The sequence below is a fragment of the Polypterus senegalus genome, chromosome 8 (assembly GCF_016835505.1).
Source record: "Polypterus senegalus isolate Bchr_013 chromosome 8, ASM1683550v1, whole genome shotgun sequence".
Lineage (NCBI taxonomy): Eukaryota > Metazoa > Chordata > Cladistia > Polypteriformes > Polypteridae > Polypterus > Polypterus senegalus.
In genome coordinates this window covers 173724813-173742660 of record NC_053161.1, presented here as the reverse complement: position 1 = coordinate 173742660, position 17848 = coordinate 173724813, and the positions used below count along the sequence as shown (strand labels likewise).

Here is a 17848-nt window from a genome sequence, read left to right as displayed (position 1 = left end):
TTTTTTTTTTTTTAGAAGAATTACGTGGATAGAATCGGTGAGTTCATGGGATGAATGGCCTGTTCTCGTCTTGAGTGTTCAAATGGTCTAAGTCAGCATTGTTGTGCACCTTTTCTTTTGCTTTCGCTGCGTGTGTATTCAAGCCTGCACACAGGTCCTCAACTCTAGAAACTTCCCTGAAGAACATTCTCCGTTAATGAAAGTAACTCTAGTTTCCTACATTCACATGTATTTTAGTCAAATTACTGCTGGTAACATGTACTTGTATTTACTGTCTGTCCCTTCATGTACACCTCAAAACCTGGCTTGGGGGCAAATCCTCGACTAACCTACTCTAATGCATCCCCAATACCTTAGTGCCCCTCCTATTCAAATGTAACTGTCATGGCAGGAGAGGTCATATCTGTTCAAGGAGGAGACCAAATGGCCCATAATTCCATGTCCATCTTTCCTAAACCAAAATTTCAGTGCTGAGCCTTCTAAATCTCCTCCATTTTTTACCTATTACTGGTATGTGGCAGAAGAAGAGCACGTTGCCAGTTCTGCTCCTGAACTTGACCACTAACTCTTGTGGCAGACGACTGGGCCGCCCCTTCTGCTTATGTTCTGGGGGAGCAGCCATGGGCTCCTCAGTACCTCCCCCAGGACGCTTGGTGGCAGCCCCCCTGGTGGATGATGGTGCATCAGTCTCCCGCAGGGTTTTCTGGGAGATGGAGTTCTCCACAACCCTGTGGGGATCTGCGGTGGCCGCCAGGGAGCACGGCATGGATCAAGGAGCCCAGCTGGACTAACCTTTGGCCCCACCCGGGAGTGCAATTGGCAACAGGTGAGCAAGCACCAGGAGCACTTCGGGGAGGGCCATAAAAGGAACCAGCAACCACCACTCAGAGACAGAATTGGGAGGAAGAGGACGAGGTTGCCTGGGAGGAGTGGTGGTGCAAGGTGGAGACTTGCTGGTGTGGAGTTAAGTGCTTTTGGGACTATCTAGTGCCTGTCGGGTTCACGGGGAAGACGTGCCCCACAGGTGAAGAAAAATAAAAAGTCTTTGTGTGTTAACACGTGCCTCTGGGTCAGTCTGTGCCGTGTCGGGCGCAATATAGTGCCTTTATCACATCCTTTAAATTTGGATTGAAGAAGTAACAGTCTGCCCATACATATTTAATTTGTTCACACATGTAAATGGACAACCGGATTGAAAGCCCTTCCCCTGCCCACCTCCGCAACCCAGTGCAGCCAGAAACCTTTCCACCCTTTCAGAGTGTTCCCCGCACCTGTGTACACAGAAGACAACACTCCATGAGAGGCTCTCTGTCTCTGGAGGAAACCTTCACCTCAATCACCTAATGACTGGGTCCCCCTCAACCATGAATACCTCCATCTTTTGTAGGGATTGGCTTTGACCCACTGGTGCTCTCCATACCCGTTTACCACCTCAGAGTTATTAGAGTGAACATCCCTCTCCTTCATTAATCCCAGTGTATGTGTGCTGCATTATTCCATCACAACACTATCTCAGATAGAGCAGTTCCTGAAAAAAACAAGAATTAAAGTAATTACTCTGGAAAGCAGAAAGAGTTGCACTGACATGTGATTCATTAACCTCAAGAGCCACAGCAGGCTTTGTTACAGCAACATCGCATCAGAAAATTAAAAAATGGTGTTTATCTTATGTCCTACAAACGGTCATATGATAGTCACACCGGGGCTAACATGGCCAAGCTACTTTGCAATGTCACTGAGGAATGGGGAACTGTAAAAGAGCTGGTGTTAGTCACCAACAATATGTTGAATATGCTTGCTACAGCTCAGGGTGGTGGGCTTTCCTCGTGTTTAAATGATATGCACAGACAATAAACTTGGCAGCTCAGTGAGCACTCAAAAGTACCAGCAGTTGTGTGGCTCCTAGGAAGAAGACGACGTGTCACTGGGACTTTCCACAGAAGCAACCAAGGCCTTCAGGCTTTGTGGTAAAAGAAGAACTGGTCAGATGTTCCACAGCACAGGCTGATTACTGATGTGCCAACCCAACAGAGCAGTGCACATAACATGTTAGAAAATTTCTTGATTCCATACCTTTTATTGATAGGGATGCAGTTATAAAGTTTACTTGTTGACTCAAAAACATTTTAAACTATAACATTTAGTTGCATTACTCATCAAGACTTCAAAATGTCAAGTTGGAGACAAATTCTCATTTCAATTAAAGAATCGGCAATAAATTAAAATATTGAATCACATTACATAGACCATCACCATACTATAAAAAAAATCACAATACATGTTTAATCGGCAGACAAAAAATCCTTGCAATATCAAATCGACAGACCTCTAGCGATTTCCACCTCTATCCAGTAAGATGATTTGTTATTCTTGTTCACTTGTCTCTTTTTATTGATTTCCCTACACCTATCTGTTAAGTCCATAAGTTCTTCTTTAAGTTCCTGAATGACTGTCATCTCTTGATTGTGTCATTTCTTCTGGTTTAGTGTTCTCTTATGCTACTTTACTTTTTTCTGTGACTGCATGCTGGTTTTCCTGTTGATTTCTCACTGCCCCTCTTCTTTATCCACTGGGGTGATCTTCTCTTGTGCATTTTATTTATTTTGGCGATTTCTATTAAGTGTAAAATTTTGTTGTCACGTTCAATCTGCTGTACCTCTATCCCTTCCTTTCTCAACTCCTCCTTCCTTGCTTTACTGTTAGCATTGCACTGTTTGAGAATCGCTTACTTCTCAGGACATTCCACTTCTGGTAAATATTTCTCTGGTTGTCTCTGTTCATATGTGGGTGATGTCCAGCTCTACAGAATTAGCAGTACTTGGTCTCGTCTTTATCTTTACATGAACACTGGACTGTCAGGTTCTCTCTTTTTTTTACTCACGGTATGCTTGGGTGCTCGTCTGTTCCACTGTGGTGAGGTCACTGTTAATTTATTTTTGGCTCTGAAGTTTACCCTTTAACAATAAGTACTTACACATTCAGAAAGCAATATGGCTTCTCTCAATTATGTTTTTTTTGGTGGGTCAAAAGAGAGCTCTTTTTTAAAAACTGTTTGCCACATTCAGAACAGCAATAAGGCTTTTCTCCCATATGAATTCTTTGGTGGCTTTGAAGATGGCTCATTTGCAAAAAACTCTTGTCACAATCAGAACAGCAGTAAGGCTTCTTTCCTGTGTGAATTCTTTTGTGTATCTCAAGATATCCTTTGGACGTGAATTGTTTACCACATTCAGAACAGCAATAAGGCTTTTCTCCCGTGTGAATTCTTTGGTGGATCTGAACATCCCATTTGTGCAAAAAATGCTTGCCACATTCAGAACAGCAATAAGGTCTCTCTCCTGTATGAATTCTTTGGTGTCTTTGAAGTGAACTCCTGTTTAGAAAGCGTTTCCCACATTCAGAACAGCAATAAGGACTCTCTCCTGTGTGAATTGTTTGGTGTCTCAGAAGAATGCGCTTTTCTGAAAAGCATTTGTCACATTCAGAACAGCAATAAAGCTTCTCTCCTGTGTGAATTCTTTGGTGGATCTGAAGATTCCATTTTTGCGAAAACTGCTTGCCACATTGAGAACAGCAATAAGGTTTCTCTCCTGTGTGAATTCTTTGGTGCCTATGAAGTAAAGTCTTGTTTAGAAACCGCTTGCCACATTCAGAACAGCAATAAGGTTTCTCTCCTGTGTGAATTTTTTGGTGGCTTTGAAAATCGTTCTTTTTCAAAAACTTCTTGCCACATTCAGAACAGCAGTAAGGCTTCTCTCCTCTGTGACTTCTTTGCTGTATCTGAAGATATCCCCGGGAGTTGAACTGTTTGCCACATTCAGAATAGCACTGATGCGTGTCTCCTGCATGAAGTTTAAAAAATAAATAAATAAATAAAGTTTCATTCTTTAAGCTGCAACATTAAAAGTTGGATGAAATTGTGAACAACCTTTCATAACCATTAGCAACTGTAAAACATAGGTTGCAAAAGGAAACCCATTTAATTTTATAATTTTCATTTGTGTATTACGACGACACAGTACATGAGCACAATCACTTAACAAAAGAAGATGAAATAAGTAAACTAAAGAAAATAATTTGCGTGGGAGATCCAATTGACTACTGGTCACATTTATTTAATTAAATTTAGTGCTGGGCGGTATGACCAAAATTTTATGTCACAATATTTTTCAAAATGATACCGGTTTCACGGTATTCAACAGTATTTTTTTCCCATGCACGAGTGGATGTTACCCACATGTTCCACTACAATTACTGCAGTAGACTGGCTAAGAATAACCTACTCCACTGTCATGAAAATTGTACAAAAAAATATTTTAATGTGCACACAAGTATTAATACAAGTTTACTTGACCCCATAAAGTGATAGTTTTCAAGGGGGTGGCACTAATGAAGAGAAGGAATCGCACTGCATGACAGTTGTAGCCAAAGTAAAGAATCTTCTTACTGAACAAATTTTACAAACAACTTAAGATAAAAATTTGACAACATATTTTCAACCATCCAAAAAAGGCATTTAGACTTAGGAAAATATTCAGAGGTGCTTGTCAAATGATGTATTGAACATGTCTTAGAAAAGGAATAAATAGTAAATATTTTTTGTAAACGAACTACACTTTCTGTTAATGTTAACAATCTCTGTCCACTGACACGTTAAAGTGACTTTTTAAACAAGTTTACCATCATTAAACTGCATAATATTTAAACTGGGCGGCACGGTGGGTAGTGCTGCTGCCTCGCCGTTAGGAGACCCGGGTTCACTTCCTGGGTCCTCACTGCATGGAGTTTGCATGTTCTCCCCATGTCTGCATCGGTGTTCTCCCACAGTCCAAAGACATGCAGGTTAGGTGCATTGGTGATTCTAAATTGTTCGTAGTATGTGCTTGATGAGTGTGTGTGTGTGTGTGTGTACGCCCTGCGGTGGGCTGGCAACCTGCCGGGGGTTTGTTTCCTGCCTTGCACCCTGTCTTGGCTGGGATTGGCTTCAGCAGACCCTCCCGTGACCCTGTAGTTAGGATATAACAGGTTGGATAATGGGTGGATGGATATTTAAACTAATAAATAACAATAAAATAAATAGTGCAACTTCCAGTAATAATATTATTACTTCAAGCCCAGGTGCATTACACAGTACTCGCCAAATAAAAATAAAATAAAACAAGTGCAACTTGGTGATGAAATCTTTACCAGCTGAACCATCATTAAGGCAAACAGACGTGACTCCTTTTTTCAGCAAAAGTTTTTCTGTGTCATCATGTTCAACTTTATCGTCTGCTACAGTTTCAGTTTCGGAATGTTCTCTGTCCATTTTCACCGCGCAATACCTCCACTACTGCATGTACTCTATTTCCTGCCTGTTTGGTGGTGTAGCAGTGAAAAAGGTCCCCCTGCGCCATGTTCTGAACGTTGTTTAATCTATTTAAACTGGTGTTGTGGTATAAGAAAAATCCATATCATAACAAAAATAAAAAAGTTTTCGGTATGAACTGGTATACCGCCCAGCACTAACTAAATTACACAACTGCATCATCATTTTGTCATTATGCTCGTAAAATATTTAAAATTATATCTTGTTCTTATTTTATTTAACCAACAGAGGTGAAAAGTTGTAAACTTCAGTTTCATGTATAAAACAGAGAACCATACCAAACATGTGAAATGCAACTTTAATGATCAGAATCTGATCTGACATTTCCCCACACCAAATCTATTTGACACATGTCAAAATGACTTATTTCAATCAGCAACGCAAAACCAAGGAACTAACAAAGTGTTAATGAGCATTGAGAGAAAAATCTGGAGATGAGAGGCATTGGATTAGTGTGGTTATTTGTGTCTGTTCTGGATGGGGAGTGGCAGTGGAAATAAGGCTTGGTTAGCTTTGTGACACACTGGTGATATTCACACTCTCCATTACAAGGTTAATGGGTGTGTAGTGTCACAATTTATGCTAATCACATTGATTAGCCACAATACAGGAGAAGCTCATGTGCAGATGAACTCTTCCTGAAAATCTGGGACATCCACCTGAGTCAGCTCAGCACCAAGTGGTGATCACTTGACACCTCAGCTCTTTTCGGTTTATCCAAATGTACAGAACATTTGACCTCAGAGTAGACAACATTTGGATACAGAATAGACAATGCAACCTCAGTCAATCACTGACCCTTGACCCAAGGTATGCTGGTAACAAATAATGTGCCTGTTAAGATAATCTTTAACCAGAGCAGAAGTCAAATAATTCACCACTTCAGTAGAAACCATACAGATCACTCCTCCTATTCTTACCATGTACCTCGATTATTCCCCAGAAGACTGTTGAAGTCTCCTATTAGGTCTACACAGCAAGTAGGTGGTAACTCTTTTTCAGCACTGAATCCAAAGTCTCTTAAAAATCCATATACCTTAAACATTTCCTTGGTTCATGTACACTCACACAAACAATGATGAAGGTTCTCCTGTATGGAAGTTGAATTCTCATTAAGATTTTTTTAGATTTTCTAATCCTCTGGCAGAAACTCAAACTGTAAGGCACTCAGCAGAGGTCTACATCAGTACCCACTCTCCTATTTACAGAGGAGTCCCACTACTTCTTGCCTAGATTTTCAACCTCGACTATAAGCTCTAGTTCATACCCCATATTACAGGAGCAACATTCCATGGGTCAGAGGCCAGATGTCTCCACCAAGGTCTAGTACACATGGATCTATTCCACTCTTGCTCATATCCAACTGTCACTTCACTCAACCTTCATCCTTCCTCGGAGATCTCGCAAAGTGGTTCAATGCTTCTTTGTCAGATTATGCTTGGACAGTCTTTGTGATCCACCTGGCCACCATGCATTCGTCAGTGATCACTGTGCCCCAATCTGGAACGAGGCATGAGGCACAATATTCCTGTTTTTATCAAGAATCTCTGTAATTGAGTGGGGAGAGCCATTCATGGATTGTTTTATGTTGACACCTCATCTTAGACTAGTTTTCTATGGCTAACCTGGTCAGCACAGTGGGGCTGTAGGATTAATCCATTTGTCTATGGCATAACTTTTATTTATATATGTCAATAGCTATGATTTTAACTACCCTATACATTATAAAATATTCAGCACTGCATGCCTATCTGTAAAGCGCCTCTTTTTCATTCTCTTCCATATCTGCTTGTTGAAGAGCAAATGCATTGAATTGTTACATTTCGTCCAATAACAATGAGCATAAACTGCCTTATGGGTAAGTGCCACAAGGAGTGGGCAAAAACATGAAAGCATAAAATTGAAAATTCCCACACCTGAATAATGCATTTGGGCAGACTTTAAAAATATTATTTAAAAAACAAATATATTATTAGTGCACAATAACAATACTCATTGTGATGCCTGTCAGCCCCACATACAAAGCACACACCCAGAGAATTCATAAAGAATTGCGACCCCTTCACTTCCTGCACATTTTACTGTGCTGTAGATTTAATTTTAAATGATTAAATTTGCATGTTTCCCCCATCAATCTATACTCAGTACCCCATATCAATGTGCAAACATTATCAGAAAGGTTTGCAAATTTATCACAAAAAACTGAAATCTCTATTCCCCTCACACAATAGCATTGCCCTTCACCTTTACAGGCATACTTAATAAATGTTTTAGTTAATAGCTCTCATGTTTCACAAAAAATGGTAAGAATTTTGTAAGTTGTAGAAGACCACCAGATCATTTACAGAAGCAAAATGTTTTGTTCTATGTTTAAGTCCCAGGGCTTGAATTTTGGAGAGGAGTTGCGGTTATCCCTCCATCACTTAAAAGTCCTCCATTGTTTAACTTATTAATGTGGGGACATCCTCCTGCACCTTCATTATTGGCACTTTTCTGCCTTCATAGAATTAGCTAAGTGAATATGGAGATTATTCACTTTTGTAATGCAGCACATACAAAGCCACAATTAACATACAGGAATTTCTCATTCATCTTCTGGGTGTTATGAGTATGGCTGACGTTGTCTGTCCAACCATCCATTTTCTGAGCAGCAAATCCAGTTCAGGATTGCTGGGAGTTGCTGCCTATCATAGCTGCACTGGCAGCAAGACTGGATCCAACCTTGGATGGGGTGTCAACCTCGCACACATCATCAATACATCATTCCGAAATAAAATGTCTTTGGTTAGTGTTTCATAATTCCCACATTGGCTGGAAATTCCTTAATATTGTGAAGCATAAGGCAAATCTTTGCAATCATACATACAATGCAAATGGAAAAGGACAGTCTCAAAGATGTGAAAGTAGTAGGGCTTGTCTTTTCAAGATAAAATAATGTTGATTATTTGTGGATGCACAAACCAGTGTGTTTCTTTGTGCCAGTCCGAAGCCCGGACAAATTTCCATACCGGATCGGTCAAGCCCAGGGTTAACAACGACTGCCACCAGTACTGTTAGCCAACAGGGTGCTGGCGGAAAATAGGCTACTGTTGGCCGGAGGAGAAGAAGAGGGGGGAGACATGTCCAGAGGCAGGAGGAGAGGAGGAAAGTAAAGAGACTGGAACTGAGGGTAGGAACTTTGAATGTTGGCAGTATGACCGGTAAGAGAAGAGAGTTAGCAGATATGATGGAGAGAAGGAAGGTTGATATATTGTGCGTGCAAGAGACTAAATGGAAGGGGAGTAAGGTCAGGTGGATCGGAGGTGGATTCAAATTTTTCTATCATGGTGTGGATGGGAGGAGAAATGGGGTAGGAGTTATTCTGAAGGAACAGTATGTCAAGAGTGTTTTGGAGGTGAAAAGAGTGTCAGGCAGAGTAATGATTATGAAGCTGGAAATTGGAGGTGTGATGATGAATGCTGTTAGTGCATATGCACCACAAGTTGGGTGTGCAATGGGTGAGAAAGAAGATTTTTGGAGTGAGTTGGATGAAGTGATGAACAGTGTGCCCAAGGGACAGAAAGTGGTGAATTAAGCGGATTTCGATGGGCATGTTGGTGAAGAGAACAGTGGAGACGAGGAGTTGATGTCAAGGAGAGGAATGAAGAAGGTCAGAGGAGAGTGGATTTCGCCAAAAGAATGGACATGGCTGTGGTGAATATGTATTTTAAGAAGAGGAAGGAACATACAAGAGTGGAGGAAGATGCACACAGCTGGATTACATCCTATGCAGAAGAGTTGATCTGAAGGAGATTGAAGACAGCAAAGTGGTGGCAGGGGAAAGTGTAGTTAAGCAGCATAGGATGGTGGTCTGTAGGATGAGGTTGGAGATTAAAAAGAGGAAGAGAGTGAGGGCAGAGCCAAGGATCAAATGGTGGAAGTTGAAAAAGGAAGACTGCAAGGTGGAGTTTAGGGAGGAGGTGAGACAGGCACTGGGTGGCAGTGAAGAGTTACCAGACAGCTGGGAAACTACAGCAGATGTAGTAAGGGTGACAGCAAGAAGGGTGCTTGGTGTGACATCTGGAAAAAGGAAGGAGGAAAAGGAAACCTGGTGGTGGAATGAGGAAATACAGGAGAGTATACAGAGGAAGAGGATGGCAAAGAAGAAGTGGGATAGTCAGAGAGATGCAGAAAGTAGACAAGAGTACAAGGAGATAAGGCGCAAGGTGAAGAGAGAGGTGGCGAAGGCTAAAGAAAAGGCTTATGATGAGTTGTATGACAGGTTGGACACTAAGGAGGGAGAAAAGGACCTGTACCAATTGGCTAGACAGAGGGACCGAGCTGGGAAAGAGATGCAGCAGGTTAGGGTGATAAAGGATAAAGATGGAAACATACTCACAAGCGAGGACAGTGTGTTGAGCAGATGGAAAGAGAACATTGAGAGGCTGATGAATGAAGAGAACAAGAGAGAAGAGGTTGGATGATGTGGAGATAGTGAATCAGGAAGTGCAACGGATTAGCAAGGAGGAAGTAAGGACAGCTATGAAGAGGATGAAAAATGGAAAGGCTGTTGGTCCAGATGACATACCTATGGAAGCATAGAGGTGTTTAGGAGAGATGGCAGTGGAGTTTTAACAAGATTGTTTAATGGGATCTTGGAAAGTGAGAGGATGCCTGAAGAGTGGAGAAAAAGTGTACTGGTACCGATATTTAAAAATAAGGGGGATGTGCAAGACTGCAGTAACTACAGGGGAATCAAATTGACGAGCCACAGCATGAAGTTATGGGAAAGAGTAGTGGAAGCTGGTTTCACTGTAATGTATGGTATTGCAATGCTGTCCACAAAAGAGCAAAACGTGTCCACCACCTTTCCCTTCTTCAGCACCATTACCCTGGATTTGCTGGCTTGAATCTCATTCTTGCCCAGAAGATGGGCTTTTCTAGGCCCTGGAGGAATCACCAGGCACTGATGTAGTGGTGACATTCAAGTTGTCCATGAATGCTTTGATGGGGGGCTGCCAAGTGCCAGACTACTCAGTCTAAAGAAAATAAGACACAATCTAATGAATTCTTTGACTCATTACAGATACCTCAGCTAGATAGCCTTAGTGCTGTGGAAGTGGATAAACCTTTGACACTCTCAGAATTACTGAATGCTATAAACTCAATTCAAAGTGGGAAAGCAGCCGGCCACGACAGCTCCCCAGTGGAATTTTATACAAAAAATTATTAAATACGTAAGATCCAATGTTATTAGAAATGTTTACAGAAGCTAAAGACAACACAATTCTATGTCAAACTTTTCACCAAGCATTCATTTCCAAAGAAAAACAAGGAGCTACTACAACGAGCATCATGTAGACCAATATCACTTCTGAATAATGACATTAACATACGCTACAAAGTTCTAGCTAGAAGGATTGAGAAAGTGCTTCCTTCTGTAATATAACTAGGACAAACCAGATTTACTAAAGGCAGACACTTAGCTTCTAATCTTCGATGTTTCTTTAATGCAATATATTCATCCTTTAAATTCAACACCCCAGAGATCTTACTATCTTTGGATACAGAAAACCATTTGACATAGATGAATGGGACTTCCTATTCACCACATTGTACAAATTTGGGTTTGGACCAAACAAATGTGCATGGATCTAACTACATTATACCCGTCAACATTATTTCAGACTACTTCATAGAAAAACGCAGTACTTGACAAGGATGACCCCCATCACCATTGCTATTTACATTTGCCATTGAGACATTGGCTGTTTACTTTTAAAATGCTTCAAAGATACTGGTTACTTTTCTTTCTCAAAATAACCAATCGCCACACAATCAGCTTTGCAATAGACGTTAAGCCATCTGTAAGCTTAGAATGCTGATTCTTCAAAACTTTTAAGGAACATTGAAATATCTTCGTAGTACGTGTTTAATTATTCTATCCATCTATCCTTCCAGTGTCACGCCTACACAAGCAAGAATAAAGCACAAGGCAGAACAATCCATGAATGGAGCGCAAGCTCCTCGCTAGCACTGCGGCACTGTGTCCTGGCATGTTTAATTATTAACAATATAGATTACTTAAATGAAGTTAAAGTTTTATCTGTATAATATAACAAACATATTATGCTGCATTTAATCTTAAAAATGATATCGTCATCATATGTAAATACACGCTTTATGAAGTGCCTCAGGTTGTGCAATATTATAACTGTAGTGCAAGTGTACAGTGAGGTGATTGTACTTATAAGTACAAACAGTTCTACAAGGAGCACTTGGACTGATTGAGTGAGTTTATAGTTCTTGGGATAAAACTGTTTCTGAATCGCGAGGTCCGTACAGGAAAGGCTTTAAAATGTTTGCCGTGTGAGAGCAGTTCAATAGACAGCATGGCTGAGGCAGCGTGTGCTTGATGCTGTATACTGATAATTCTCTTTGTCAGCTTCTGTAGATCTTTGATTCCCCACTCAGATACAGTGATATAAATACTGGTGAAGTGAGAGTAATATGGAAAAAGATGATCCACTGTGGCAACCCCTAACGGAAGCAGCTGAAAAAAGAATAAGAAGGTGCAGTGAGAGTAACAATGCTAAAGCAGCTATTGTATTTAGAATAGTTTGACCATTCCGTGGACCACTATATTGTTACTGGTTAATTACAATCAGATGCCTTAAACTAATAAACAATATGTGGCTAATTTCAGTGTAGTTATAAAGCCACGTCAGGGATGTGGATCTGAAAAAGAAAGGGTAACCACACAGGAACAGCAGCACTGCTTTGACACTGGGTGCCACCATTCTGCAAAACCGAGTGGAGTACTTGCATACGCAAGGGTAGAAGGTACCATGGAAATGTGCGTGGCTTTACACCAAGTTTAGATTTTATACATCGTGATTTGAATGTGGAAACGTTCTTGCGCAACATTTTTGTGCGTACACACTCTTTATACATGAGGCCCCAGAACATTGACTTAAATTGATGAATATACACAGCTCTGTGTGGTGGACTCCCAGATTGGTTTAAGGTGGAGAAGGACAAATTGAAATTGCTTTCTACTCACTATTGGCATGTAGACTTGTCTTAGTTAACTGGAAGAATCCCAACCCACCACTTTCAAGTCAGTGGGTAAATGATATCCTGTATTTTCTGAGGTTGTAATAAATTAAATTTTCACTCAGAGGATCTGCTCAAAACATTTTTAAAATATGGCAGCATCTAATCCATAACATTTTAGAATAAGCTTCTATATTAAGGGAAAAAGATACTCTTCCTTCGTTGCTCCTTTAAAGACTTGCTTTGTTGGCTGGCTCTCCCCTCTCTTTCTTTTAAGTGGGGGTTGAATTTTGGCTCTGTTAAGTTTGATTGGATTGTATAGATTGTTGTATGCTTTCAATTTATATTAATAAAATTAAAAAAATAATGGTGGATGCATTGCTGTGTGTTCCTTTACCGCCTGTGCAGTGGTGCTGCACTCTGAGCAAATGTCCATAACTCATCACATACACCGCTGCTGCTAAATATTTAAAAACTAAAAATGTGTTGTGTCTGGTGAAATGAATAGAATATTTAAAACATTCCAACTCTATCCCAAACCCATCTGACTGTTGTGCCTCACCTAATGTATATTTTCCCACTTTAACAAGTGCTTATTTTACCACAATTACAGTGAACACAAACATAAGAAGGTAATGTTTACTGCCATTTAAATATATTAAATTACAGTAGAACCTCGGTTCACCGAAGCAATTTCCCTCATAGGATTGTATGTAAATACAATTAATCCATTCCAGACCATACAAACTGTACGTAAATATATATATATTTTAAGTTTTTAAGCACAAATATAGTTAATTAAACCAAAGAACGCACAGCGTAATAGTAAACTAAATCTAAAAACATTGAATTACACTGAGAAAACCTTGAACAACAGAGAAAACTAACACTGCAATAGTTCGTGCTACAGCGCCAACAACCGCTGGTTAAAAGCACTTTTTTTAAATGAGTTTTAAGCACAGGGTAAAAAACGAACATTTGAAAAAATCCGTAATTTAATAAACCACCAAGAAAAATAACATTGCAACAATTCACGCTATGTTCTGATTGCAGGAAACAGAAGTGAAAACAAAATTAAGCCCAGTGCATTCTTAAACTGCCTTCCTACCTTAATGCATCCAGCTCTCTCTGGCGCTGCCTGTGTGTCTGCATCTCGCGCTGCCTGTGTGTGTGTGTGTGGCGCTCTCGCGCTGCCTGTGTGTGTGTGTGGCGCTCTCTCGCGCTGCCTGTGTGTGTGTGTTGCGCTCTCTCGCACTGCCTGTGTGTGTGTGTTGCGCTCTCTCGCACTGCCTGTGTGTGTGTCGCACTCTCTCGCACTGCCTGTGTGTGTGTGTCGTGCTCTCTTGCTCGCTGCACAGGGATAGACTAAACATGTACAAACCGAAAGGGAAACTGGCTTGTTCGTATACCGAGTGTGTGGTCGTGAACCGAGGGAAAAGTTTGGCGAACTTTTTGGTCGTAAACCGAGTTGTACGGTACCGAGACGTTCGTGAATCGAATTTCCACACAGTACATTGTTGTGGTTTTTCATAATTTCATTTTACATGTTACTTTGTAACTTTACAGTGCAATTTGTTACATATGACTTGGGATCTGCTTCAAATATGTAAAAGCACAGATGCGACTATAAAACAATACTATTATTTAATAATGTTTTTCCTTAAGACAAGTTGAATTCTGCTCATGTGTTAGACGTTCACAAATTCAGCATGTATAGCACTAATGAATTCTTAAAATAGCAGAGTTTACAAGTGGTAAAAACCACATAAATTTTAGTCAATTTTTTTAAACTATTCTTTTTGACAATACAATCAGAATTTGCAAATCTGTATGGCTTTCAAACTGAGGGCACAAATGTACAATACAAGAACAGAAAAAATTGTTGAACCTTAAAACAACATGCATGAAGAACAATAAACACACAGTAAACATCATCTATTTCACTCCTTTTCTACGTTTCATACAATAAGCTCAAGACCACCAATTATGGTTCATAACCCTCAACCCTAAGGCTTACACACACTTATTTTTGACTTACCTTTTGTGGATTTCCCTGAAGTTGATGGCTGATCTTCTGGAGTTCTAACAGATGAAACTTTTTCAGTCCTCTTTGTGTCACATTCTAATGATTCAGACTTCACATGGGTAGAAGACTCTGGTGATGGACAGTGTCTACTTTGAGAAGAGACTAACTCAGTCACTGCTCCATCTTGTTCATCGTCCTTCACAGTCTCAGTCCTTTTATATTTGTGTACCTCAACCCTGACAGACATCTCTTCAGCCTCTTCTTTAATACCCAATGACCCCAGTTCACAGTCCTCATCCTTAATGATGAAACTCTCCTGTTTAGGTTGGACACACTCCCATTCACACTCCTCCTCCTTAACATTTGAGGTCCTTTTGTCCATAATATTCATGTCGGCCCCACACTCCTCCTTTTTCACATCCATCTAAGCGTAATTGACAGCTTTCTCTCTCTGTATCTCCTTGAAGAAGAAGAAAAAAAAACAGGATATGATTCCAACAAATCAGCAAGCTTAATAGCAAAAGACATTTGCATTGAATTTTACAACATCCTTTCAGTTAAGGTTTAAATCAAGACAGACAGTGAAATGTCAGGAATTCACTAATCTTTATATAAAATTATCGGGTGTAAAACTGTGGAGTGGACTGAGAGTTCAACAGAGTGGAAGACGACGTCCATCTCCCACAGTTGTGGTTCAGCAGTTTTCATTACTTGGATTGAACACTTGGTGATGTTGGGGTGCTATATTAGAGTTATCAGCTATGTTGATGGTTTTTTAAACTGGTAGGGTCTCAAGATTAAAAAAAAAAAAAAAACCTGACACATCAAAAACAGGGAAATGAAAGTGGAGCCCAACTTTGAAGATTGAAATAACAGCCTACAACAGGAGAAGACAAGCAGGTGAAATAAGAGGTTTGTAGGCTTAGGCAGGTGGAAGGCACACTTGCCTTATTATTCTGGATCTGCCTAATGGACAGCGGCACAGCACCATTTATATCACGGAACTCAGAGTAAAAAGGCAGTTAGCACCTGTGGACTTAACCGGAAAAATCAGATTGTGTGTAGCTTACAGGATCATCACAGTATCAAGTCAGGGTCCACACAATCTCTCTTCTTGTATTTGTCCCTTACAGATGAAGCAATGTTTTAATAAAGCTGCCTTGAATATTAGTACACCACATCACGTTAGGCATTAGTTATCAAACTGGCAGCCAAGTACTGTATAATGGAGACCAACTGTGGGATGTGTTGTGTTGGCTAACATTGATGAAGCTCTTTAAGGAGGGAATTTACAAGCATTGGAATAAAGGGAAAATATGAATTTTTACATTTATTTTCTATTTGCTTTAATGAGAAGGTCTCAGCACTGAAAAAAAGTGAACAGAATCAGATGCAGAACGACTCTACAGTAAGGAACCGGAAAATCATTTTGATAAACTTTTCCAGGTACACTTGTAGATCAAAAATAAGCTCAGCGGTACAGAGGAAAAAACTGTCCCAAATGATGTTGTGAAAGGATCTGAGGGCAAATTTTAGTAAAGAAGATAATAATCTGACAACTCCAAACTATGAAAAGGCTGATAATGGTAGTGAAGTGCAAAAGCAGATCTGTAAAACACTGCAGCTCTCCAAAGGGCATCTGGAGAAACTTGATGCCAAAATGAGTGCAGCTAAAACAAACCACCAGACTTTTACAATCAAATATCACTTTTTGTCTTTGAAGAAGACATTTGTTAAATATATTCAAGCTATATTTTAATAGCAATATTCATTCTAACAGCCCAATCACGAAAGAACATACATAAAAACATGAATTTGACAAACGGGAGGAGACCTTTTAGTCCATTAGATCTGTTTTTTTTTTAGCTAATACCTCAGCTATCCCCATATCTCATCCAGCTCCTTCTTAAAGGTTCTCAAGGTTTCTTCTCCTCCTCCATGTCTCTGTTTGTTGCAGATTCCCACAACTCTCTGCATAAAGAAATGCTTCCTGCCTTCAATCCTAAAAACACATCCCCTTAACTTACACTAGTGTCGTTGAGTATGTGATTCACAGGTGAGTTAAAAGAATCCTGCTGGATCTCCTTTATCAATGTCAATATTAAATAACTGGATGAGGTCCCCACAAACTCTCCTCTGCTTGAGACTAACAGAGTCTGCCACAGTAAAACACTTCCTTAAGTCCTCGGATGCACCTATTTATTGTCCTGTTTGCAGCTTCATGTACTGTTAAGTCTTTCTTGTAAAATTATTTCAATTGCTTAACATAACTGTCTATATCCCAGTTAATCCATTTCTTTTCTAAGATGAACAGCTTCTGTCCAAAGCCGCCACATCAATTTAGGCTGCACGGTCTGAAGACTCATTGATTGACACATATAACGGAGGCGTTGGGCATCAGCAAGGGATTTACAAATAAAGCTGCCCGTTAAAGAGGTCTACTTAATGATGGACAGCAGCAAAATTGTAGAATTCTTAATGAGCATTTGCAGAGTTTACTGTACATTGAAAGCTCTAAAACAGACAAAATATTTATTGCCGTTTTCAAAAACTCCAACTTTCAATCTTTATCAGTTTCATCTTGTGGAAGTAAACATAAACAAAAAACAAATAAGTTCATATTTAGCACAGTATCCTATTAAATCCCAGCTCCTATAATATTGTGACCTTAGAGTGGTGAAGGCCTTCTGTAACCCAGTCACCCTTAGGAGCACCACTGTCTGGAGATTTGTGATAAACCCAATCTCCTAAGGGTAGAAGACAAACATAGAACAACCCATTATTGACCATCATGAGAAGTCTACTTAATTAAAAGGGAACTTTATCCAGAAGAGGAATGCCGCCTAAACTGTTCCTAGTGTTACATGGGGGTGACCCACAATGCCTGGTTGGGCTCATCATGATAAAGCTACATGTACCATCCACCACATGGGACTCTGCTTTCACCTCACCACCATTGTCCAGTACAAAACAAACCAAACAGACACCACTGGGATATGAGAAGAAAACCAGAGTACCTTTAAAGGGTAGGAATCAATTATGGGAAACTGCACAGATAGACCATAAACAGGCTGGGGTTTAAATTTAGTCTGCTGGAATTATGAGACGGTAACACTAACCACAAATCTCTATTCACTTCTCTTATACTCATTCACATGCATCAATGGTTTGTACATCAGCAAGCTATTGTATTTTTGAAACAATTTGTAAAATACATTAAAATAGTTGTCCATCCAGGCAATGCATGTAAATGCATATGCAGTCTACTTTACATTAAGCAGGTTTCAGAATGTTAAGCCATCTTTAGAAATACACACATCCGGAAGTCGGTGGCCAGCATTTGCCAGTTATTTAAACTCAATTTATACTTTTACAGGCACGTTAACAGAAGAATACAGCAGCACTACAATGTTCTCCCG

The 17848-nt window shown here is 40.0% G+C and overlaps 1 protein-coding gene across 1 annotated transcript in view; it reads right to left on the bottom strand.

Moving 5' to 3' along the window:
* Positions 1–17848, bottom strand: part of LOC120534711 (zinc finger protein 420-like) — a 57035-nt gene that overhangs the window by 32053 nt on the left and 7134 nt on the right. The window contains 3 exon segments of the mRNA XM_039762297.1: positions 2242–2257; positions 2975–3842; positions 14442–14889. Coding sequence (XP_039618231.1) covers positions 2242–2257; positions 2975–3842; positions 14442–14853 — 1296 coding nt within the window. The 5' untranslated portion in view covers positions 14854–14889.